The 24128-nt window shown below is 45.7% G+C and overlaps 4 protein-coding genes across 4 annotated transcripts; 1 reads left to right on the top strand and 3 right to left on the bottom strand.

Annotated features, from left to right (window-relative positions):
- Positions 1-2: 2 nt before the first annotated feature.
- On the top strand, positions 3-2212 carry LOC101771758 (leucine-rich repeat extensin-like protein 7; the record flags this gene model as incomplete). The annotated part of the gene is given in 2 exon segments (XM_012845349.3): positions 3-78; positions 81-2212. Coding segments are annotated over 2 exon segments (1905 nt in total), but the record flags the coding sequence as incomplete, so codon positions are not given.
- A 1222-nt stretch (positions 2213-3434) lies between these two features.
- On the bottom strand, positions 3435-7357 carry LOC101755545 (delta-aminolevulinic acid dehydratase, chloroplastic). Its single transcript, XM_004966301.3, has 13 exons — positions 7168-7357; positions 6576-6879; positions 6371-6482; positions 6216-6289; positions 6047-6115; positions 5890-5973; positions 5738-5807; positions 5067-5122; positions 4864-4985; positions 4705-4776; positions 4533-4614; positions 4366-4443; positions 3435-3876 (listed from the first exon to the last, which is right to left on the bottom strand). Exons 2-13 carry the CDS (start codon positions 6870-6872, stop codon positions 3706-3708), a joined length of 1287 nt encoding a protein of 428 aa, XP_004966358.1. The 5' UTR covers positions 6873-6879; positions 7168-7357; the 3' UTR covers positions 3435-3705.
- A 762-nt stretch (positions 7358-8119) lies between these two features.
- Positions 8120-12563, bottom strand: LOC101756227. Its single transcript, XM_004966304.4, has 13 exons — positions 11699-12563; positions 10724-10936; positions 10409-10613; positions 10211-10286; positions 9961-10096; positions 9742-9846; positions 9559-9636; positions 9275-9364; positions 9128-9193; positions 8854-8910; positions 8680-8757; positions 8529-8576; positions 8120-8415 (listed from the first exon to the last, which is right to left on the bottom strand). Exons 1-13 carry the CDS (start codon positions 12425-12427, stop codon positions 8344-8346), a joined length of 1953 nt encoding a protein of 650 aa, XP_004966361.1. The 5' UTR covers positions 12428-12563; the 3' UTR covers positions 8120-8343.
- Positions 12564-14187: 1624 nt separating this feature from the next.
- On the bottom strand, positions 14188-23136 carry LOC101772159 (probable histone acetyltransferase HAC-like 1). The gene is made up of 16 exons (XM_022825783.1): positions 22997-23136; positions 22673-22775; positions 22407-22554; positions 21633-22142; positions 19748-21213; positions 18639-18938; positions 18259-18540; positions 17566-17694; positions 17239-17439; positions 16976-17118; positions 16542-16854; positions 16309-16448; positions 16055-16133; positions 15585-15962; positions 14838-15058; positions 14188-14723 (listed from the first exon to the last, which is right to left on the bottom strand). The coding sequence occupies exons 1-16, from the start codon at positions 23131-23133 to the stop codon at positions 14582-14584; spliced, it is 4692 nt and encodes a 1563-aa protein (XP_022681518.1). The 5' UTR covers positions 23134-23136; the 3' UTR covers positions 14188-14581.
- Positions 23137-24128: the final 992 nt, after the last annotated feature.

Raw genomic sequence — 24128 nt, forward strand, 5'->3', positions numbered from 1 at the left:
GCGCTGCAGTCGTGGAAGCGGACGGCATCTTCTCCGACCCCTTCAACTTCACCGCCAACTGGGTGGGCCCCAACGTCTGCTCTACAACGGCGTCTTCTGCGCGCCCCACCCGTCCGGCGGCGGGCTCGCCGTGGCCGGGATCGACCTCAACCACGCCGACATCGCGGGGTACATCCCGGAGGACCTCCCCCGGGGCCTCCCCGACCTCGCGCTGCTCCACCTCAACTCCAACCGCTTCTGCGGCGTGCTCCCGGACACCTTCCTCCACCTCCGCCTCCTCCACGAGCTCGACCTCAGCAACAACCGCCTCGTGGGGCCCTTCCCGGAGGTGGTCCTCACGCTGCCGTCGCTCAGGTACCTCGACCTCAGGTTCAACGAGTTCGAGGGGCCCATCCCGCCGGCGCTCTTCGACCGCCGGCTCGACGCCATCTTCATCAACAACAACCGCCTCACGCGCCCCATCCCGGCCAACCTGGGGAACTCGCCGGCGTCGGTGGTCGTGCTCGCGCACAACAGGCTCGGCGGATGCATCCCGCCGTCGATTGGGAGGATGGCCGCCACGCTCAACGAGATCGTGCTCATCGACGACGAGCTCAGCGGATGCATCCCGCCGCAGGTCGGGCTGCTCAGCCAGGTCACCGTGTTCGACGTCAGCGGCAACCACCTCCAGGGCCCGCTCCCCGGGAGCGTCGCCGGGATGAGTGCCCTCCAGCAGCTCAACGTCGCGGGCAACCTCCTCCGGGGGCCCATTCCGCCCGCGGTCTGCGGCCTGCAGAGGAGCCTCAGGAACTTCACCTACGAGGACAACTTCTTCACCTCGCGCCCCGGGTGCCCGGCGGCCACGGCGGACGGGAGGTGGAACTGCATCCCTGGGGCTCCAGCGCAGCGCCCGCCGGCGCAGTGCGCCGCCGCGGGCGTCCCGTTCGACTGCAGCACGGCGCAATGCCAGGCACCGCCGGCGTCCAGCCCGCCTGGTGGTGGTGACATTGGGTCTCCCCCTGGCTCGGGCTCCGGCAGTCCTCCGCAGACATTGCCGCCGCCAGGCTCCAACACGCCGTCATACCCATCGCCTCCAGGGAGCTCCACGTCGCCGCCAGGTAGCTCCACTTCCCCGCCAGGGGGCTCCACCACGCCGTCGTACCCGTCTCCACCAGGGGGCTCTTCGACGACGCCACCCGGCGGCGGCGGCAGCCCCAACCCGTCAATGCCGCCTTCATCCGGGCCATCCCATGGTGGCTCGCCTCCGTCATCCGGCTACCAGCCGCCATCGTCCGGGTGGTCACCCTCAGGTCAACCCGTGGTAGCACCACCCACTGAGCACCCCGGCGGCGTCTGGCCGCCGCACTCGCCGTCGGCTCCAGGCACGCCAGGGTCGACATTCCCGCCGACGACCCCTGGCGCGCCAGGATCGCCATCGACTCCGACGACTCCGGGCACGCCAGGATCGACATACCCGCCGACGACTCCCGGCGCACCAGGATCGCCGTCATCCCCGACAACTCCAGGAGGCACACCAGGATCAAGTACCCCCGGCACACCAGGGTCGCCATCGACGCCGACGACGCCAGGCTACCACCCACCATCCCCAGGAACACCGTCTTCTCCAGGCTCTTGGTCGCCGCCACCCCATGGCGGCGACCACGGCGGTGACCATGGGAACCAGCACTCCCCACCATCCACACCCGGCGGCGGGGGCAGCGGCGGTTTTCCATTCCCGCCCGTCCACGGCGTTTCCTACTCTTCCCCTCCGCCACCGTCCGACCCGGGGAAGCTGCCATTCCCGTTCCCGCCCGTCCACGGCGTGTCCTACTCGTCCCCGCCGCCGCCTCTGCTCCCTCCCGTCCACGTCTACGGCGTGTCCTACGCGTCCCCACCGCCGCCAACGACGCCGTACAAGAACAACAACTAGCCGTAGCAGCCGAGCCGAGCAGCCGGCCGGCCGGGCGCCACCTCCGCGCCCGGGCGGTCAGCGCACCTCGCCGGAGACAGAGTCGTCGACGTCATCGGTACATCTTGCACTGTAGCTGTTCCTTTCTTTCCCCATTTCTTCGTCTTCCTCCTGCCGTTCTTTTTTTTACTGTAGCTTAAAGTTTCTCTCCTTTGAGGTTTGTTCGATCGGATTGGATTCAGAGGCTCTGCGGATTCTTTGTTCGTTCTCTACTAGTTCGTTACTACTAAAGTACTAGCACTTTACTCCATGATCATCAGTTCATCACTCGATCTCCCTTGTGCCTGCCATCTTGGGGCGTTGTTGATTGCTCTTCTGAATTGTGGTGAGAGTAAGGCGTCAGAGACGAGCAGATTAGTCGCTGGCTGGTCATTGCAGCCGCAGGCGCCGCAACGAAAAGCTCCGATTAATTGGAACCATGAAAAGCGATTCAAAAAGCTTCGGGTCTCCATGGGCCACTCGTGCAGCAGGGACGACAAGGAGGAAGTACGGTGGACTCCACGTCTCCACCCCTGTGGCAAACTGGCACCAGCATTCCAGGGTCCAGAGGCGCCGGCCACCGCCCCCGACAATGTCACATGTGAGGCCGGCGAGCTCCAGGCCTCGCCTCGGCCCTCCCATGGACGACGGTTCGGAAGGCTTCTTCCTCCCCGTCCTCGACCATTTACTGCGGCGATACCGATGGGAGGAGGACGATGGCGCTGCCATGGGAGGCCGTAAACTAGTCGTACTACTCCACCACCAGCCTAGCCTAGCCTGCGTGCCCGGCGGTTGTGGCTGGCCGCTGCTGGAACAGGAACAGTTGGCCGCTGCTTCTCCATTTACTGGACAAGGGCAGCGCATCGTATTAACTTCTCTTTAATTAACAGTTCCAGTGGCATTGGCTTGGGCGCCTCACGTGACGCGACGAGCAACACTGTTCCTCCCCTCGCCCTGCTGGTGCTTCTCCTCTCCTCCGTGGCAGGGCGGCGAGCTCATGCAATCCAGTTATCCAGCTCAGGCTCAGAGGAAAGAGAGCAGCTGCGTGCTGGTGCTTCCGTTTGGGGTTTCGCCGCGGCAAGCCGGCAACGGCAAGCAAGGAGCGTATGGGTTGGCCTCCTGCTTCGTTGCCGGTGCCGGCAGCTCGAGATCCGAACAGTGCCTTGCCTACTGCTATTACTGACACATCCACATGCGATCCATCCATCGATGGATCGATCTGCCGTCGGGGCCTGCGCTGGATCTCCATCGGGCACGGCCAGGCCATCGTTTCTTCTTACGGCAACCCCGAGGATCTAGCTAGCCCTCGTAGCTGATGATGGGATCATATGAGACGCCATGAATGTGCCCTCGGCATTGTTCAGGTTATCAGATCATTGCCCCGTCCTACCAACCATTGGCTAGCTAGCTCATCGGGGCCTTGCCTGGTTGCCTCATCCACAAGCACCATCTGGTCCAAGATTGCGTAAAATCTTCAGCTCTGCATGCCAAACTCTGGTAGGGAAAAGAAAAGGAACTTGACAGTGTTTGCACGACTATTTCCATCTCCTGACGCAAACCAATTCACGTGTTAATACGTATCACTACTTATTCGAGTCCCAAGTTCAAGCAAAGCATCCTCAACACGATATTTGCAAGCTACTATCAGCAACTAATTGGGCTACACAATGATACGGCTGCAGAACGGGCCTCAACTCAAGCTCATCATGTCGCGTGATACGCAATGCAAGAATGGTGGCGGCGTTTCATCAGCTCCGCGGCCTTTTCCAGGTTTTGACCTACTTGGATCCCATGCCGCACAGGACGCCTGCGGCCTGACGGGCGAAGTACGTCAGGATGATGTCAGCGCCGGCCCGCCTCAGGCACATGAGCGACTCCATCATCACCTTCTGCTCGTCGATCATGCCCAGGGCACCACCGGCTTTGATCATCGAGTACTCGCCGGATACCTGAACAAGGGCCGGGATTAGTATACGTACATGGGTGGCGGGTGCCATCAAAACAATTCAGCGAATTTCATTACAAAAGAAATTTCAGAGAAGCAGCATTGGATCCGGTTACTGAAAACTTTGGTGCCGATTAACAGACGTCTTTCTGTAAGAATAACAAACCCCACATTTTGCACTGTACTGATGCCGAGTTGCCAACACATGCATTTCCAGAACAGGACAACAAAATCCATATGGGTCTTAAACGAAATAAGGATCTTGGTCAAAAAAGTGAGAGAGGTTCTTGGGCAATGAATAAGAGATTAACTAGTTAGGTGTCCAACAATTGGAAAGATTGAATTTTGATATGCAGTATGTGCCAACGCCAAAGGACAGACAATTGGAAAGGCCAAATAGCATAGGCACCGTACTTCAACACCAAACAGGGAGCACAAACTTTTTGTCGAAATGAAAGGGAAAACTTCACAATAGCGTGGGTATTGAACTAACCTGGTAGGCAGCAATCGGCAATGCTGAATTATCCCGAAGAAGTCGGATGACATCCAAGTATGGTAATCCTGGTTTCACCTGTCAAATTAGGACCATGGTTTTAGACCAACACATATCATTCCATGTTCATAACAAGCCACTGTTATTATATAGGGCAGGGGCATTACTAGTAGAATGTCAGCTCCTTCTGCCTCATCTGCTGCAGTTTCTATGAGAGCTTCTCTGTAGTTGGCTGGGTTCATCTGATAACTTCAGAATGAAGAGAAAGCAAACATTTAGATATCAAGCAAACAGATTGTTTATAAGATATAAATAGTATATTCAGTGTCAGGTCCATACGTCTTCTTATCTCCAAATCTTGGATTTGAATCTAAAGCTTCTCTGAATGGGCCATAAAATGAACTGGCATACCTGCAAAAACATACCTTACAGATGTAGCAAGATTGCAAATATGGGTCATGGAAAAGATATGGCGACATGAACATCATAGATACATACTTCGCCGTGTAGGACATAATGGAGACATCATGGAAACCCTCAGCATCAAGAGCAGCACGAAGTGCTCCAACACGGCCATCCATCATGTCACTAGGGCTGACAACATCAGCACCAGCACGAGCCTATTTATTTAGGAAAGCAGTTTTTGTGAAAAGAACTAATGCAGTTATGCTATTATCAGAATATCAAGAGATGAGATCAACCTGTGAAACAGCCTGCTTGCACAACTGATAAACTGTTTCATCATTCATGATTACTCCTGAGGTAAAACAGAAAAAAACCAATGATTAGCTGGAGCAAAAAGATTACTTTTGGATATTTCTTATGACTTCCCTAATATCTGGTCCAGATAAAAAAATCAAATTACTTATTTGAAGTGCTTATAAAAATACAAACTCAAGCATCATTGTGCAGCATAACGTAAAACCAAATCAACATCTTGACTAGTGTGCTTCTTAACAATTACTCCATGAAAGGAAACATTCAAGTCACTGATTGCAAAATAAGAGCAGCGATGAGTAGTTTAGCTAGGCAAACAAAAAAGCACAAAACATGGTTCAAACTAACTTCTAGTCAACCAACATTATGCAAATTGTATTGTCTATGACTCCCAGAAAAAAAAAGTAACCCTGACAATGTTTACTGAGGACAACTTATGAAGACATGGAAATTGATTATTTACAGCATCTTTAGGAAAAGGTGAACAGCTGTAATCATCTGAGTTTGCAGTCCAAATCTGTGAAATTACTTTGGCCTTACAGTAATTTTTTTTAATTATTAGCAAGATCAACATGCAGTGAATGGATGAAAATGGTCACATATCATGTATCTCTGATGGGTGCTCAGATAAAAACAAGGTGACCATCTTTCTTACCATCTTCCCTCACAATACCATCATGACCATCAGACGAATAAGGATCCAATGCAACGTCCGTGTAGACAACCTAAACCAATAAAATGATTTCAAGAAAAGATACTAAGAACAATGATGCGAGCTCTGGACATTGGATGAGGGGCAAAACCTACAATATCAGGGAACTTGTCTTTAAGCAAGCGGATTGTGCGTGGAACCAGACCATTATCATTGTATGCTTCATCCCCTGTTGGAGACTGGACGGAAAGACGAGTGTGAGCCACACCAAGACAAAAGCAAACAAGAAATTTGTTATATCCATTAACATACCTTCAATGCATCAGGAACTTTTGGAAATAGCACGAAACTGTTAACACCAACATCGCGTGCCTTGTAAACCTGCATATAACATCAATCTGAACAGTTAATACTAGTTGTCCAAGAAAATATACTTCTCTGTCAACATTCATAATAAGATAATCCTTAAGACTTCCAAAACCTCATCAAGAAGTCCGTGCCTCCACCCAAGTCTATAGCACCCTGGCATAGCTCCAATAGGAGCATCATCTTCTCCTGCAGATCATCACGGAGCAAACTAGATATATCAAACACTCTCATGTCCAACACTCAATGTCACTGCATTCCACTACCAACCTTCATGGATAAACAATGGGAGCACAAAATTGGCAGGTGAGATGGTTGTCTCCTGGAATGCAGCCCTAAGAGCAGGCGACTTCCGGTTGCGACGAGGGCGCTTTGTCATGTCCTGAGCAATACGTGGGAAAGGAATTCTACAATTCAGAATTTTGCAATTGGACTAGAGAGCATAATTGACATTGGATATCCAGTGAGTGCATACAAGGGGCCTGATCTCCGGTGTTCCTTCAGGAGCCTTTGGTCTAACCAAAGGCGGGGGAGCAGGGAACCTCCCAGCGACGGCGTCGGCCTCGCACTCCTCGATGGTCTTCCCGGACGGTGCCCTGACGGCCGCCGCCGCCTCCTGCTCGCTGCTGACCCTGACGGCCGTGGAACGCAGCCTTGGCCCGGCTCTTGGAACAGCGGAGCAGCTCCCAAAGGCCGCGTGGCCGTGGCCGTGGCCGCTCCTAGCCTGGAGCATCTGGACGTTGGAGGGGGAGAAGGAGACGGTGGACGCCATGGCCAAGCTGCAACGTCAACGCCAATAAGATGGATTCCGCAGACATGGTTAGCAATTGGGAACTATCCTATCTTCTAATGCTGCACAATTCGACTAAAATTGGGTCGCAGATTCTCAGAAACAGGTATAAATTGAATCTTGATGAGAATAAGAGGGAGCAGCAGTTGAATTGAATAGAAGTTGGGGTTGGAAGTAGCAATTCTCAGAGGAAAATAAATCAGGAGATTGCTGTTGTGCAGTCAAAGACCAAATCTTGGAGAAGAAGATGAGGAGGAAGAGATGGCGGCAGGCTTACCTGGACGCTGGAGAAGGAGAAGATGAGGGGGGAGGAGACGCAGCAGCACGAGAGGGATTTCGGAGAAGGCTGCTAATCCTGAGGCCTCGGTTAGCCGATGGCGACGCCCGCCTTAGTAGACTAGCGGCTTGCGTTTCTTTGTCGCCATCCTCCCCTTTTTTTTCAGTTGTCACCTACTCTTCATTCAGGTCTGAGTTCAGACTTCAGACTATCACATATCGCAGGCACAAACAGTCCTGCGTTGCATACACGATCAGTTCTAGACCTCTGTAAGTAACAAAGAACTCTTTTGCAAAATTGCTTCAATTATGTTGTCTCAAAATTTAAATAAAGCCCTTTTTAAAAAAATTAAAGCAATGTTCAGGCTAGGCTCACTCGTTTCCTTTACTCAATAGTAACATTGCTTGCATTCATATGCTATCATGTGAGATGATACAAAACCAAACAGGAAAACACAGCTTTAAATTGATAACAGGCCTATGTACCATAGAACCAACAAATGCAACTACTCATGACAAATCTGATGGAAGAGACAAACCAAGAAGAATCAGAGCATTGAATCTTTGGTTGCCAACCATCAGCATCAGGTGATGTCTGCAGTTACAGCTGCTTGAGCAGCAGACAGCCTGAAACCAACTTTCCCAAGAGAGTAAGAGTGCTCCGGACCACTGATGCTGAAAACAGATCACACGGCTATACCTGGTAGGATTTTGCAGTTGCAGAGTTATGACATGGTGAGTGTGGCCAGACATTGCAACTTACACCGGGATAAGTGGACCAGGTTTGCATTCTGAACTTGTGGCCACAAGTTTATGACTTTCAAGATAAGTGTATAGATAACTTTGCAAACAAATCATATCATTTCATCAGGGGCATTGCTCCCTTTGCTTCAAAAGTTGGCCTCTTCTATTTTCTTTTCTGGTGTCAAAATGCGCAAGTTTACGTTTTTAAATGAAAAGGAGTAGGAGAGGACTTATAATTACAACAAATTCATGATATTGGTTTCCTGAAGTCAATCTGTGCGGCGATCTTTACAAAATGTGCCGAAGTGGCATACCATGTGAATTCCACAAGGCTTGTATACAAAAGAAAAATGTATGGCTTTACAAAAGGAGAAAATATACTCATTATATGACCTGTATAAAACACATATATCTGAGTCTCGTGGCACATCAATCAGGTGTTCTTCTCTAGAACAGATAATGCCGGTGCAAGATAGTTGTTAGCCTTGTCTGGCAGATGAGCCACCTGAAAAACATTCACAACGCATTATCAAACATGAAAACGAACAAGAAACAACAATTTATGGCCTCATTGGAATTAGACGATCCACCAATTTTGGATTTCAGTTATAGACTTACAAGTTCATAGAGTTCATTCCCTTGGTCAGCGACGTACTCGTAGCATACCTAATTGAGTGCGTAGTAACAAGTTAGCCATTGCACAACTGCTGATTATTGTCAGTTGGAAAAGCGTCGTTATACATGAAAGAGGCAGAAGAATATATCTTACATCAAAGCTTTTGTTTCTCGCAGTGGAATCATGCAATGCTTTGACACAAATATCTGCTACATCAGCACAGCTAATACCCTACATAGGAAAGTTAAAGATATAGTGTTCCATCTATAGCATATGATCCGCATAATATGGCGTCACACAAGCAACTAATGGTCCATGATATTTCACCTGAGAGATTCTGTTCCCTTGATCAAAGATCAGTGCACGCTGACCACCAGGTTCTTCCTGAAACGATATAAAAAGGATCGTCATGGTCATCACGCAATCCAGGTTGAATAAAACACAGATAGCAATATGAAAGTAACTTCCATGTTCGCTCATAAGAAGGAAATAGATTGCTTCTAGGTTAACCATATGTCTATCTATCCCACTGCTAATATCAAGAGCCCAAAGTGAATTGCTAGAAACTTCACCAATATCAGCAAGTGTTTTAGTACGATACCTGCAGCGGGCCTGGGCGCACGATTGTATATCCAAGGCCTGACCTCCTCAATGCATCTTCTCCAGCCTACAAGAGTATCAAGATCCTTAAATATTTGAATTAGATATAGACATACAGGTGTGTTTAAGTGGTTATGCAAAGTATAACCTTCTTAGCTTTTAGAACTTGTTCTCTTCTGTTGGGTTCAATTCCTGAACCTGCGCACGATACCAGTATGAAGTCTGTTTCTTGTCCAGTCTGCAAAAAAAAGTAAACTATGCTTATAAGTACATGAGACAGGTAGTAATTCCTGGTAAATGATCAGATGGAATGTTGGAAAAAATTTCAACATAAAAAGACTTGGTTTCAAGTTTTCAACGATCAATTTTGGGGGGCAGAGTAAACAAGTAGCCTAAATTATGTGAAAGTAAATCATTGTAGGAACAACTTACAGGTAAAGCTTTGATGTATTCCAATATTAGCTCAAAGTTTCGGGGGTCACTAGCATTTTGAGATCCGTCACCAGGCCTCTGCAGAAAGAATTAGTTGCTAAGCCATCCTTTTGATGTCATAGACAAAGCTGCATTTACTGTCTTATGGTAACATTGGAAGTTAATACAGCATATTGCACTAACCTGCCTTTTTGGTTCAAACCTAATGGTTAGTGTATGCACAAGAAAAGGGTCCAGGGGAGGATCTTGTGGGTTTACCGGCCGAAAAGATGAAAATGGCACTCTTACCTGCAGGAAAAAAATACAAAACAGATTAAATTCTACATGTCCTTTTTTTTGGCCTAGCATTCATCTTAAGCAGCTCATATGGCCAAGATATCAAACAAAATACCTAGTACTTACCCTACAAAAGCCTGCTTTTGTAGTCATCCGAGCAAAGTACTTCTTGCTCTGTGACGTGTCTGCCAGTGGACCAGTCTCAAGAATAACAACATATGATCTTCCATTTCCTCCCACTGAGAAAAGTAAACCATCGTACCTATGCATAGAGCGACAGAAGTGAATGTCACTCACATAGTACATTCTGATGCATAATTTCATTCATAAAGATTTGTAACATCAGAGAATAACAAAACATAAGAGCTCCTAATACCTGTCTAGTGTGGAACCTAGAGGAAGAGAGAGCCTTTTTGATATCTCAACATATCCACCTCTTGTGAAAACAAATCCTGAAAATAAGGAAGTTCATAAGAAACCGAAGACATGCAAAATAAACCAGAATAACCAGGTAAATCAGTGTATTTTTTTTACTGAAAATCATGTCTGAAAGTAACAAAATAAAAGGTGCTACCTGAGAAAACGGCCTTCCGATCTTCTGAAAATTCAAATGCTGCATCGATACCTTCATCAAATCTAGAAGCAAAAGTATTTGGGAGGTAAGATCCCTGGCGCACCTCCCAACCATTCAAGGACTTTGCTGACTTGAACTTTGCTATCCGGAGTTTGCTCTTGCTACTTTTACCAGCTCTGAGCTGGGCCAATTCGTTATAGTAATCCTGCAGTATAAAGCTGAGCTTGGTGACATGCTTTTTATTAAGGACTGGTGGTTCTTAATAACATTATAAAAATATATGTTGACATGAGAAAATTAAGTTGGAAGGAATACCTGGAAAGCCTTGCTGGCGTTCCTTACTCCTTGATTATCAACCCTATTTAGGTCTCCTGTAATAGTTGAACGTGCAGTTGCACAATAGATTATCTTGCTGCAGCCCGACACAGCTGCTTTGACAGTGTCAGGATCACCAACATCACCAACAACAACATCCACCGACCTTGGGAGCATATCTATCACTTCAGGGTCGTTTCTTCTTACTAAAGCCTGTCATAATAGGAGAAAATTAGGTTTGACTTTTCCTAGTTTATCAAACCACCAACGATAAGATGTCTTGAAGTATAGTAAAACACTATAACAGCAATAATTGCACGAGAAACAGCTCACACACTGAGGAGAGAAGCTCCATCAATTTTCATTTTTCAGATTCTTTTCAAACAGAAATTAAGGAAGATGTTTGCCGCAATAATTGATTGTTTTCCACAAGCCAATTAGCAGTATAGATCATCTTGACATTTCAGTAAAACAGTTGCACGGTCCATTTTTCTATTGTAGATTTTTTTTCAAGCGTTCAACTGTTCATATTACACAGTGGATACATTGCTTCAATCATTTCAGACCTTAAACTCTAGAATTGCAGCATGTAATGATGCAAGGGACAACTTAATGAGTCGCACAATCTAAGCTCAGCTAAATTATGCAGGCAGTGACTCACAATAACAGTTTGAGCATGTCAGCAGATTCAGAGGCTGCAGCCATGGCGGAAAATCTAGATAGGCATTAGTAGCATGAACCCAAGAAAAACTTGCTAATGACAGGCTGTGAAAATTGAAATGCTAAATTAGAATCGTTTAGGTTTGTCTCCTTAGGAAAACGACTATGCAACAAGTAAGGTTTCATGTTGAGCTATCCACTCCAATGTTGTGAGTCGTAACTGAAAGAATAAAAAATCATTGCCATTTCAGCCAAATCAGCGAACACCGTTTCAGGAGCAGCTATCAAGAAGCGCAGTGGCGCGCGTATGCTGACCTTGACATTGTAGCCTCGGAGCATGAGCTTGCGCACGACAATGCGTCCGATGCGGCTGGTGGCGCCGACGACGAGGACGGTGGTGTCCTGCGCCCCCGGCACGGTGAACTCGCACATGGGCCCGCCGCGGATGAGCACGGCCTGCTCCTCCTCCGCCAGCGCCGTGGACGAGGCGCTGGACATCTGGCCCAGCCGCGAGAATTTGCGCCACACCTCGTCGAACACCTGCCGCGACCGCCGGCCCAGGCCCACGGGGTTCACGATCACGTCATCGAGGCCGGCCACCAGCGCCCGGGCGTTATCCTCGGCGCCGGCCTCCTTCTTCCTCTTCTTCGCCTCGTCGTCTGCCGCCGACGCCGATGCCGCCGGCTTGTCCGCCCCCTCGTCCTTCTCTTCGAGCATGGCGGTGGCGGACTTCTTAGCCTTCCGGGACCGGCGTTTCTTGCGCGGCTTGGCGGCCTCCTGCGTGGAGGCGGCGCTGGCGGTGGCCATCTCGGGCCCGTCCTGGTCGACGAGCTCGGCGGCCACGGGCGTGGTGGGCTTGGCGGCGAAGCAGCACGCGGAGCCGTGGTGGTACCGCCTGGTGGCGCCGACGGAGGAGGAAGCGGCGGTGGTCACGGCGCGCGGGGGAGCGCGGGTTGGGGACGCGTGGCTGTGGAACGCCGCGATGGTACTCACGGCCGCCCCGCCGGGCGCAGACGCCCGCGGCGCCGCCACGATGGCCGCCATGCTCTTGCCGCTGCTGCTGCCGACGGACGGCTAATTCTGTGGCGGAATCCGGCGTGGTCGCCGCAAATATTCTTCTGGTTGAATCTCGCGGCCGCGGGTGATAAAGCCGGCCGGGGGCTTGGGGGCGCGGCCTGAGTGGCTGCCGTGCCGGGCTCCAGTTGTGGCTGCGGTTGCTGCGCGGGCTGGCACACACTTGGCGCACAGGCGAGCTCGGCGGCGGGGCCCGCGGCGCAGGGAGACGCGACGAGGTGGCCGGGCACGGCATGTCGCCGTCAGGAACTCAAACGGATAAAGGGAGGCAGTGTGGGGGCAGGGGAAAGGGGAGGAGGAGAGGCCGGAGGCGTGGCCGCGCGGTGGCGGGTGGCGCGGCGACGTGGGCGTGCCGGGTTCACGTGTCCACCACCCAGTTCGTCCATCATTCGACGTGGTTGCTTGCTTGGACCCATTGGCCATTACCAGCAGGCAGTAAGCAAATGCGAGACTGAATGCCACACATTTGGGACGCGCAGTCCTATTTGGAAGACACCAAATTTTCCAACTCCTGTGTTTCTATCTAGAAATGCTCCAGCCTCGACTTTTTTTATACTCTTTGTTGCTACAACATCATGATTATTTTCGGAATAAATTTAGGAAAATAAGAGCACCCGTACTAAATTCGGACTCAAAACCGTGTTGGACACTGAAATAAATTTAGAAAAACGAGAACACCCGTACTGAGTCTAAACTCGAATTCGGGTGGATAAGTTCTACCGCGGGGAAAGTCAGCTAAAATTTGCTTCAACCTGATTTTTAAGAAAAGTGGTAAGAGCTTTATTGTTACTATTACGTTAACCATGCATAATCATTTAGGTTGTGACGGTGTTTAGCTCGTTTTCAAGGAGAAAACACCACTAGGAAGATTTAAATTCTATTTTCATTTCTCTTTGTGAGATAAAAAATTATGAACTGAGTATGAAACAACCACATCATCATCGTCATAAAATCTAATAGTGACCCCCGCTTAATCTTCTGAGTCTTCAGTTCGTGATATATTTGCAAAATTGCATACCCGGCAAATAAAACTACAGAGGGCATTTGCAAATAGGGTGTGTGACGGCAGAGGAATATGCAAAGATGAGGCATTTTTTTTTTTTGCATAAATTCAATTTTGAATGAAGATCAGTCCTACACAGATACAAAATGTGAGGACGGAAATCAATGAATGGCCAAAACCTCCGGTGGCCAAAACACAGTCTGGCGTGCATGGGCACCATTGAAGGTGAAATTTTTCATGTGGTTGGCCCTGAGGGAAAGGCTGTGGACTGCAGCTAGAAGACAGCATCTCTTGGCCAAATGCTCCTTCACGCAGCAAGTCTGGCACATCATCAGTCTGTCTCTGAACATTCAGAATGCTCCGCCATTGCCCAATCACTCTCTGTCAGACTGGTGGCTGGAGAAAAGAGGGGGGATCAGCGCTGACAAACGTAAAGGAATGGACTCCATCTTCATGCTAGTGTCCTGGAGGATATGGAAGCAGCGCAATGATCGTGTTTTCCAGAGAGCAGCGTTGAAAACACCTGCTCAGTTGGTGGCCAATATCACTGAAGAGGCTAGCCTCTGGAGCGCGGCTGGAGCAAAGCACATTGCTGCTTTCAACTGGCCGGCAAGCTGAACCAGAGCTCTGCCTCTGTTGTTGTTGTTTCTCGGTTGCATTAGTTTCTTTCATCATGTAAACCTTTCCCTTCCTTAACCCGTGTGCGCGTGCGCCCGGTAGGCCCGTATTGTAAAAAACTTTGTTCGCTTTCTCTTCTTAATACAAAGATACGCAGCTCTCCTGCGTATTCTAAAAAAAAAAGAAATCAATGAATGAAAAGACTGGCCATATCTGTGTCTTTCCTAGAGACCCATGTTCTGTATTTACCAAGAAAAAAGAAACTACGACAAAATTTTCTCATCAATTGACACTTGCACAGAAACCTATCATACATGAGCAACATACAATAGAAGACCAGATCTGAACATGATGAACAAAACGAATCATGTCAGGGATGAGCCACCAGCTGCAGTACCACTTCCAGTCAGGTGAACTGAGCAAGGAGGCTGAAAATGGAAGACATTTCATCCCCAGTATAGAACGCATTGATGCTGTTAATATGCAGGTCCTCTTGATCTTCCTTACACGTTCACACCATTTCCAGCAGCCCGGCTACTGGTCTCCAACTGCCGTTGCATCATCATTTGGTTGACGGCAGCACGCCTCCGGGACTCAGACTGCCATTGCATCAGTTGCAGCTTTCTCCAATACTCCTTCGTATCCCTGTTCCCAATCACAGTTCAGTTCAGTTCAGTTGTGGAACGATGCATGATGCACATGTGCTGGTGTCGGTGCATTGTGATTGTGTTGAGAGGGAGAGATGAGATCGGAAGATACCTGCATCTTGGTATATTGCATTGTGATTCTTTGCAACCTCTGGCATGGAGTGTAATCAAGCCCCACAGTTTCTTACACAGACGACAGCCTCCCGATGAACGTGTTTTGCACTGTGTTCCATGATGGAAGAGAGATTTAAGTTTTCGGCAATTGTGATACTGGCAACCACCACGGCCCGGGCAAGATCCTGCGTGTGCCAAAAGTCGGAGCAACATCTGTGTCTGTAGCACCACAAAAAAATGCATCATTATGTAGTCAATGACCAATTCGTTCTGGGATTAATCAATAGGTGGATAGAAAAAGTGACATAGTTCAAGCTTGCCACAAAGGTCCCTTTTGGATCAGTTAGAGCTAAACTGCCCAGCATAGTTCAGTTTTCAACTATCAAACCACCAGCTTATAAAAAGCTATAAGCTGGTTTCCCTCCATCCCCAGCTATCGCAGGCTCGCGGCTCATAATAAGCTAGGAAGATCCAAACGGGGCCTTAAAGTTAGTTCCATTGGTCAGTTTATCGATAATACAAAAAGAACATCTATGTACTATCAGTTACGTTATGCACAAAAGATTACATGTTCTGTTGTTTTTCCCATGGTGTGTGGATCAATAGCATGTTGAATTGGTGACTATCAAATGGATCTTACAAATGTGAATGATGGTATGGAAGCGATTGAGTCTCTATTTTGATAACCAATGCTAAAACAGTCACTAAAAACAGATGAATTATAACAATGTAAGAAGTAGAATACCGTTTCAGCACTCTTCTTTTGGTGAGTATCCATGTCTGCTCCTGTTGGCTGCTTAGTTAACTTGTGGACATGATTGGCGCCTTCATTGTGTTTGTAACAAGCAACACACTCATCATAATCGCATTCTTTGCACCGCCATCCTTGACCAGTTTTGATATTGTTCTTGCAGACATCACATGTGGTTACGAAAGCTGGTTCAGTTGGATTATGAAGATGGTATAGCACCATCATTGAGGAATGCTTTGCACCACGAAGGGTATCATATTGATAATGGTTTCCTTGACAGAGACTCAGGAATGCCTGCCTGGTATCAAAAAATTCACTTTCTAAGATGCCATCTCTGTCCTTGGTATCTTTAGGCACCCCGTCAATTTCAACCTAAATGATGGCATCAAGTATAATAGTTAATATTGTTGGCATTTTTTCTTTACCTTTGTCTGATTAGTTAAAATACTTTCCAGATAACTTACTGGATGTAGTATATGGAAGTCAGTACTATTACTTGGATGCCTCTCCTTCGCTTCACGCTGTTCTTCTACATTATAACACCTGCAACAGAAGACTCATAAGTCTCAAAGGTTCATATTAGCTGTAACAAGATCAAAAGAACAGTAAAGCTATGCAATAATTTAAGTTGATAGTTTCAAGCTACACATGCACATGCACATCTATAATACAAAAGTACTCAAATAATCGTATGGCATTATAAAACAAATAAACTTACTTGTCACAAATATAAAAACTTTTGCATTGACTGCAGACCCAACGTCTTCCTGAAACTATAAGGATACAGCAGTGATGGCAAGAATGTTGCAAATGGACCATGATGAGATCTTCTTTCATTGGGTAAATGGCTTCTCCGAGCTGTGAAGCATAAATTGATGATTAAGTTATGAGGACTGAAATAAAACTTGGTGGAAAGAACATATATTGCCGAATTTTAAGAAAAATATATACCTTTTGCATCAGCATAGCATCCTTCGAAGCATTCCCATTTAAATTTGTAAGACCAGCAAATTTCAATGCTCTTTTTGTAATAGTCTTCTTTAACTTTCCCTTCTTCTGCAGGTTTCTGTCATCTTCTGGTAGGCGAATTTGGTTGATTATATCTTCTGCAGCTCCAGGCCAATAATCACCATCAAAATATGGCAAGCGAGCTGCAGTCACTTTAGCCTTGCATTCTGTCTTAGGGTTAAAAAAGTGCTCGTATAGATTTGTCAGCTCAACGACTATACCCTCATTAGTAGCTTTTCGAAGCATAGATAAGTACCTGCACGCGGAATCATAACTCATACCTCAAGACTAACAAATGCCAGATATGATATTCATTAATCTATACTTCAGAACCTTAGTAACAAGCAGAATGGCATAATGACAAGAAATGGCCATACCATTCTCGCAATTTGTCGGACTTTGGTGTCTTCTGAATCTCTGGATGGCAATACATAATGTAATCTTCACCTTTGAAAGGTGGGCACGCCCATATGTAACAACTAGTGAACCCACGCTGCTTACAATACTGGAGATAACCTATCTGTAACATATACACACATGGAAAACTGTGGTTAGACGACAATAAATGGGGCTGCAATCTGAGTACCATCCCCCTCCCATACTCTCTCTTTGGTTGACCATACTGGTCCTAGTGAATTACCAGAATTTCGTGGTAGACAAACGTTCGTAAGGCTTCACCAGAAACAGTTTCAATCTCAGGTCTAAAGTATTTGACAGAATCAAGGTATGACAAATACACCCGACGTTGGTTTGGGAATGCACATTCTGCTCCAAATTCTTGCACATAAATGCCAAATAGGCATACTTCCACGCCTTCTATTCTCTGAAATAAAAGAATGGCCTGCAGGAACAATGGCAAAAACCAGATAAGGAGTTTTTGTTAACAAAAGTTTTCTTCCCGGAATAGGTGACAAGGAATAAAATCATATGTGACTTTTTACTTCACATGACCAGAGAACTCTTTTACCTTGGACTTGTAAGGAAACTCTGCTGGGTAATTATCTTCTCGAAAAATCTCCAAAAAATGTGGCTTAACTTTCAATTTCTTGTCTACTGATGAAACAACTCTGACAACAAGCCCCTCTGCTCCAGGAACCTAATAAGTGAGGAAAACATAAGGACAACAAAATTTCTAGTTCTAGAATTTCTTGTGACTAAGAAAGGTGTGATCAATGCACATTTCTAGAAGCTTTTTTAGCAGCACACTTAATTGTGTACTTGCATATAAAACGAACACACATGATTTGTCTGAACAGGAAATGCGGTGGTGCATAGTAGGAGGTTCTTAATGATGTGCAAAGGACATCATAAAATGCATCTACAACTTTCGTGCGGCTATGTTACCCCTGTCAACCTATACTCAAAAGTTGCACCTGCAATAAATAAAGACATAGCAAAACCAGAAATGCCAAAAAAGTTCACCTGGAGTAAATAAAGACATAGCATACCAAACAATACTCAGAAAGTACACGCACATCTGCTCATAAGAAAGGACCTCACAAATTATTGTACTTTCACAAGAGGAGATTCCAGGATGTAACCATATTGCAAAGCTTGAAAAGATAAGTCTGCAGGCTTTATGAATTTGTAAAGTACTTTTAAAGGGAAATCCAGGGAAGAGTTAGGTTTGTGATCTCCCAAATCAGCTTTTATTACCAACCTCACTGAAATTTTTCCCATATTTGTTGGCCCTGTTCTGTCTCTCCTCTTTGAGGCGTTGAAGAAGGCGCTCTTCTATATGATCGCTAAGCACAGTCCTCGGCAGATCTTTTGCCCCAGGAACAGTATTCAGTGGCAAAGGCATGCGCAAACCATGTTCTATCTCTTGAATATAGCAGCTATGGCAAATATATTCTGCATCTTTTTCTTCATCATTCCTTTTGGCATTAAAAAGAGCACAAATCTGGTGCTGCCAGCGTTTACATTTGTCACATGCAACCCACTGTGGAACCAATCAATTATCTTAAATTAATATGCAAGGAAAGGAATGCATAACTATGAGGACATACAGCCAGGAAAGAGGGAAAATAAAATGCTTACCGCTTCTTCAAGCTCATCATCGTTTCTATTTTTCACAAGTTTTGACTTGAGCAGTTGAATATTGTCCACTAAAATTGAGTCACTGCGAGATTCACTGTAACATGGTATACAAAAATAGTAGGGACCACTTTCAGTGACAGTATCACTATAATATGGTGCATTCCGTTTTATCCGAGCACCACAGGGAGAACAATATTTTGGTGGAGGTTCAAAGAAAAGCTTTTCTACTTTGCAAAGCTGGCATGAGTTCACGTTTTTGGAATGCCCTATTACTTGATTCTTTTCAGCTTTAGCCTTACTCTGTCAAAAGAAGAAATTATTGCAAATACTTCATAAAAATCTTCATAGTGCCTTAGACACATACTCATGCTATGGTTAAATTATGTATCCAATAGCAACAGAAAAATATGAATCCAACCAAAAGATTTTCTTAGAAATCAGTAAATATATAGATTTTATAAATTCCATTGGTAACTGGCCATGGATGAGGGTAAAAACTTCCGGCAGTGACCAGCTGGGTACTGAGGCAATAAAACATGCTAATTATAAAAAAAAACACTACACGGGGGAAGAACGTTAAGACCAACCTAACTTTTCTAAATTCAAAATTAACTTTTCAAGTATATTGCACATGGGCATTTCTTATCAACATCTAGACCCACTTGCAACTTTGCAAGCAATGTTAAAATTTCTTATCTGCTAACAATCAACATCTATAGGTTTTCATTTTGCTAATGCTGTTGCAAGTTCAGCATCCTTCCCAAAATACCTGATGCATGGTGCTCAAAATAACTAAAATGCTTCAAATTTTGTTTGTCGGCAGGAAATCCCAGTACACTGACCACTTATTGTTTCCATATTGAAATTGTCTTTTGAATTTGTCAACTCCAACCATCTGTTAAAAACTATTCATGGCTCAAGAGAGAAAATTTCTACAAGTAGTTTTATAACAATAATATGGTACACACATGGTCATGAAAGCAATAGGGAACTCTTGAATATTATTATTCCTGATTTTGCAATTAAAATTTACCAAGGGAGCGTAAATCTGAGCATTAACTAAGCAAAAATAAGTGTGATATCTATTTTTTTATAGTCAAGAAGCATACCTGACCAACCCACTGTCTTAGACTACGGACGTGTTCATGTATTTGCTCAGGAGTGAACAATTCCATGAGTGAAACACCTTTTCTCTTTGTTTTCTCTATCTTGGACATCATGGCATCTGTAGAGCCGTTTGCATTATTCTTAATATCAACAACAATTTCATTTGTATCTTTGTCGGACAGGCAATTTTTTTTCTCAATATAAGAATCTAGCTCATTTGAAACATCAGGAACCACATAAGTTTGAATTGCACCTGTTTTACCAACAGCACAAGACCTAATTATCTCAACCTTTCGTGGTGATTGTATATCGATCTCAATGTTTTGCTCTTGTTTTGGGAATATCATTTTATCCTGCCCAAGATGTTTAGGATGAGCTTGCTGTGACACAATACCTGTACATGCTTGAGGAACAGAGGCATCAGCACTATGAGACACATTAGGAGGCAGGAGTTGCAACCTTAAACGCTTTGACATAGGTGGTTGATCGTCAAAGGTTTCAGCTGTGACCATGTTGATGCCCATTCTGTCACCATTTGCCCCATTGATACTCCTTTCAAATGTATTCCTCTTGTTAGTTTGATCACAATAGTGGCTCAGACTTTTTGCTTTGCTACATATAGGACAATGCTTATTAACACAATTATTGTAGTGATAAATAGCCTCCTTTGATTGTTTACAGTAACCATACAAACAATCTATTGTTTGACAGTCATTAGAATGCTTCAATATCTCCTGTAGACGAGCACAAATTGGTGATTTACAACTACCCCCAAGAGGGCATGGAGAAATTTTTGCATGAATGAACTTGATCAGCCGCAATGTTTGTAGATCGTATTTATTTGTTGCACGTTCAGATCCTCTTGTTGGAAGCTTGGGTGGTTTGTGATCAATTGGAGTCATAGCACAACCAGCATTGGGCCAATCAGATGAAACATGTTGTTCTGTTGCGTCCTGTGACATTGGTCTCTGAAACATACTGCTTATCAGTTCAGTATTTTTTGCATGTGAAGACAATAGCTGCTGAGAACCTGAGGTGATCTGAATGTTATTATGAGAAACATACTGCCGATACATCTGGTCGCTTTTGTCATTATCTTCAGTTGCTTTCGAATACATTAACTCATTATATGGTAAAGCTCCTTGATTAGATAGTTGCTCATCACAACAAGAACCAAGATGTGATCCCTTCACAAACTGGGAACAAGGACGATTAGGCTCAAAATAATGTTGCTGCTGATGTTGGTAAGGTAACTGTGATTTCGTAAAGATCACATTTTCCGTTTGATCCAATACCTCGGCTTTTATAACAGGTTTTGGTTGAAGGGATTGCTTGGTTGTCTGACTTGTAAGTAATGCGCATTCCATTCTTGAAGTGGGCAATGTATTTGCAGCATTCATCTGGTTTCCTATAGGTTTTAAGGTTGAAGAAACAGTGCCATGAAGATTTCCAGAAACAAACGCTGATGCTGGAGAAGAAAACAGCATATATTTAATTGTTTTGCAATGCCAAATGGCTATGACGAGAACTAGTTTGCTAACTGATAGTGAAATGTAAAAAAGGTAAACCATGTGGAACGCATATATCAACCGTATCAAAACATGCAGCAATATCTCCAAGGCTTCAGATAAAATTATTAGCAGCAAGACGAGTCTAGTGCATATCAGATGTAAGTTAAAAGTCACTTGGATGTTCCACATTGTTGAAAGTAGGTAGGAGTACATAAAAAAAATTAGGACCTCTATTGGCAAATTTTAATCTAAACTAAGAACATCCACTTGCCAAAACATGTAGGATTGTTGAAGAATATCAATCATCAATGGCACAAATAATTAAACATGATGGCATAAGAGAGATATTGCACATGTAAAAAAATAAAACACTTACTTGGTGTTCCCTTTGGAGGATGACAAATGAATTCTTGCTGCAGCAGTTTCTCAGGTGAATTGCCATAAGGAGGTATATTCGTAAATTCTTTTGCTGCTACAGTTCCGTATGATAGCTGCATATTCGAGCCAGGGAAACCTATATCACCATTGATTTGTGGACCCGACAAACCATTTGAAGAGGAATCCTCCAACATTCTTGAATGTACTCCAAAACCAACATGGGTGCCTACATGCTGCATTGGATAGCTACCTTGGTTGATAGAAAATGGCATGGGTTTTTGCTCATGCACTTGTGGTATGACATTCAACTCCCCATTGAGGTATCCAGCTCCACATGGGTAAACAGGATTGGAAGGTAAAATCTGATGACCGCTAAATCCTGGAGCTGGAATCATATGAGCTACCTGTCGTTGCGTATTCACTGGACACATTACTGATGAGTCACTGGTAGCCATGGAATTTTGTAGTACATTGATGGATGGATCCTGGTAGCCATTGGACATGGAACCTACAAGGAGAATACAGTAAGTAGCTGACTATATATGGAGGAACCAACGAAGGTGGTCAAGGTCTTTCTATTTTAATAAGGCAAGAGAGTGCTCTTTGTATGATGTGAAGCGTGTGTGTGGTGCTGTACGGGGTTCGAAACCTCTCCCTTTTCTTCTTAATATAATGATACGCAGCTCTCCTGCGTGTTCGAGAAAAAGAAAACAACGAAGGGAGGGAGAACATAGTTTTCATAAACATTAGCCATTTGTATTCTGAGCCATACCAGGTGTTGGAACCATTGTGCCACAGTGGGAAGGAGTTGGTGTCTGATGCGACATTTGTTGATGCTGATTACCATGGCGGGAAAGGACCTTAATAGCACCTTGCAAATGTGGTTCGATTGGTCCTTTCAGCATCACATAGTAGTCAACCTGCTTGTAGAATATTTTCTAAAAAAATAAGGAAAGAAGTGCACAACAGAAAAAAGATGTACACAGTACACATAGAGGTGCTAATAATGAAAATGAAATATGGGTATGGACGTTTAACCTTTGTTGGATGCAATCTGTACAGTACTTCCTCTAACCTATCGGCAAGTTTCCCAAGGCTCTGGTTCTCAGCAATTTTCATCATCTTCATAAGATGATCAACTCTGGCAATGATAATTTGGAGTTAATTAGCATCATAGCTTAATCTTTTGGTTAAACACATATGCAACACCTTCCGGTTAGTAATTCTTTTTTTCAAGAACACACAGGAGAGCTGCACATCATTCGGTTAGTAATTCTTCCATTACCTCGATATGCCCTTCGTCAGCTAATCATAAATCACTACACAGAGCCAGTTGGGATTTGGCAAGGAGGGTAAACTTACATATTCCGGTGCATGGCGCTGCGCATTTTTGAGAACTGATGATCCATGTCAGGGTAGCGCGAAGCAACTTGCAGCGGCTGGTGCTGCTGCAGCCCCCTGCCGCCGCCTAAGTTCATCTGAACTGGCTGCCCTGACATCTGCCCAGACACATTCATGTTGCCGCGAGATTAGAGCCAATGTATCGCCATCATCATCAGACAATCAAACGCGGCTGAATGCATCAACCAAAACATGAATAAAGCACGATCAGATTTTATCGTCAGTAATGCAAAGGATCACAACATATAAAATCGGTAATTCTCTAATCAGAAGTCCGAAACACAAAACACAGGAAACTGATCAACGCCAAACCCACCGCAACCTGACAGCAGACTTGCATGTAGCATGACCTAGTACATGACATCTATGGGGTGTACACCCCCAATAAAATCCGCAAAAGCTAGATGTTTATTATTAGGGTTTGGGGTGCCCGGTTTCGCACAACGGGAAGGGAAGAAAAGGGTATAGGGCATACCTGGCGAAGGGCGGCGGCGCTCGCCCAGTCGTCGCCTTAAGGAGAGGAAGGCGAGCGAGCGAGCGAGAGAGAGAGAGGGATCAGGTGGACGGGAGAAAGAAAAAGGAGGCGGCGTGAACGCGATGCAGCGGCGGCGGGAGCACTGTCGCTGGTTTCGCGGCGGCGGCGGACGAGGCGGCGCGCTCGTGATCAGGGGACCTGATGCGATCGGTTTCGAACGGGGCTTGAGTTGGGTCACGTTGTTTAGCCGGTCTGTCGGTTGACTCAGCTCCCCCTCTCCTAGAATGGAAGGGATGTAAATCATTTTTTTTCTAAGTTTGACCTTTTTTATAAATTTTAGTACACTAACATTTACTTATTAAATTATTTAAAAAATTATTATAAAAATTAATTTTGGTAATACATTTATTTAGTATTATTAATATATTTTCCTATACGTGGATCCTCCAACTGTGCAGTTCTGCACTTGTGCTAACATGGTGAGCGGCGAATGCCACTATCTAGCTCTGCCCAACCCAACCCACCCTTCTTCGAGCCTGCTTCTGCCACTACTAGGGCGGTGTACCACTGATGACGACCTTTCATCCCTAGCTTGGGAAACTCTCAAAAACCACATCT

Source organism: Setaria italica, chromosome IV (genome assembly GCF_000263155.2).
Source record: "Setaria italica strain Yugu1 chromosome IV, Setaria_italica_v2.0, whole genome shotgun sequence".
NCBI lineage: Eukaryota > Viridiplantae > Streptophyta > Magnoliopsida > Poales > Poaceae > Setaria > Setaria italica.

Excerpts from the sequence above, each read along its gene's own strand:
- LOC101755545 (XM_004966301.3), bottom strand. The coding sequence starts at position 6,872 with ATGGCGTCCACCGTCTCCTTCTCCCCCTCCAACGTCCAGATGCTCCAG. Across the intron at positions 5,808-5,889 it reads AAGACAAGTTCCCTGATATT|GTTGTCTACACGGACGTTGC; the intron begins GTAGGTTTTGCC and ends TTATTGGTTTAG. Across the intron at positions 3,877-4,365 it reads TGCCGATTGCTGCCTACCAG|GTATCCGGCGAGTACTCGAT; the intron begins GTTAGTTCAATA and ends GCCCTTGTTCAG.
- LOC101756227 (XM_004966304.4), bottom strand. The coding sequence starts at position 12,427 with ATGGCGGCCATCGTGGCGGCGCCGCGGGCGTCTGCGCCCGGCGGGGCG. Across the intron at positions 9,194-9,274 it reads AAGTTCTAAAAGCTAAGAAG|GCTGGAGAAGATGCATTGAG; the intron begins GTTATACTTTGC and ends ATACTCTTGTAG. Across the intron at positions 8,416-8,528 it reads GGAATGAACTCTATGAACTT|GTGGCTCATCTGCCAGACAA; the intron begins GTAAGTCTATAA and ends AATGTTTTTCAG.
- LOC101772159 (XM_022825783.1), bottom strand. The coding sequence starts at position 23,133 with ATGTCAGGGCAGCCAGTTCAGATGAACTTAGGCGGCGGCAGGGGGCTG. Across the intron at positions 21,214-21,632 it reads TCCTCCAAAGGGAACACCAA|CATCAGCGTTTGTTTCTGGA; the intron begins GTAAGTGTTTTA and ends TTTCTTCTCCAG. Across the intron at positions 16,449-16,541 it reads ATGCTATGCTGATGCAAAAG|CTCGGAGAAGCCATTTACCC; the intron begins GTATATATTTTT and ends TATGCTTCACAG.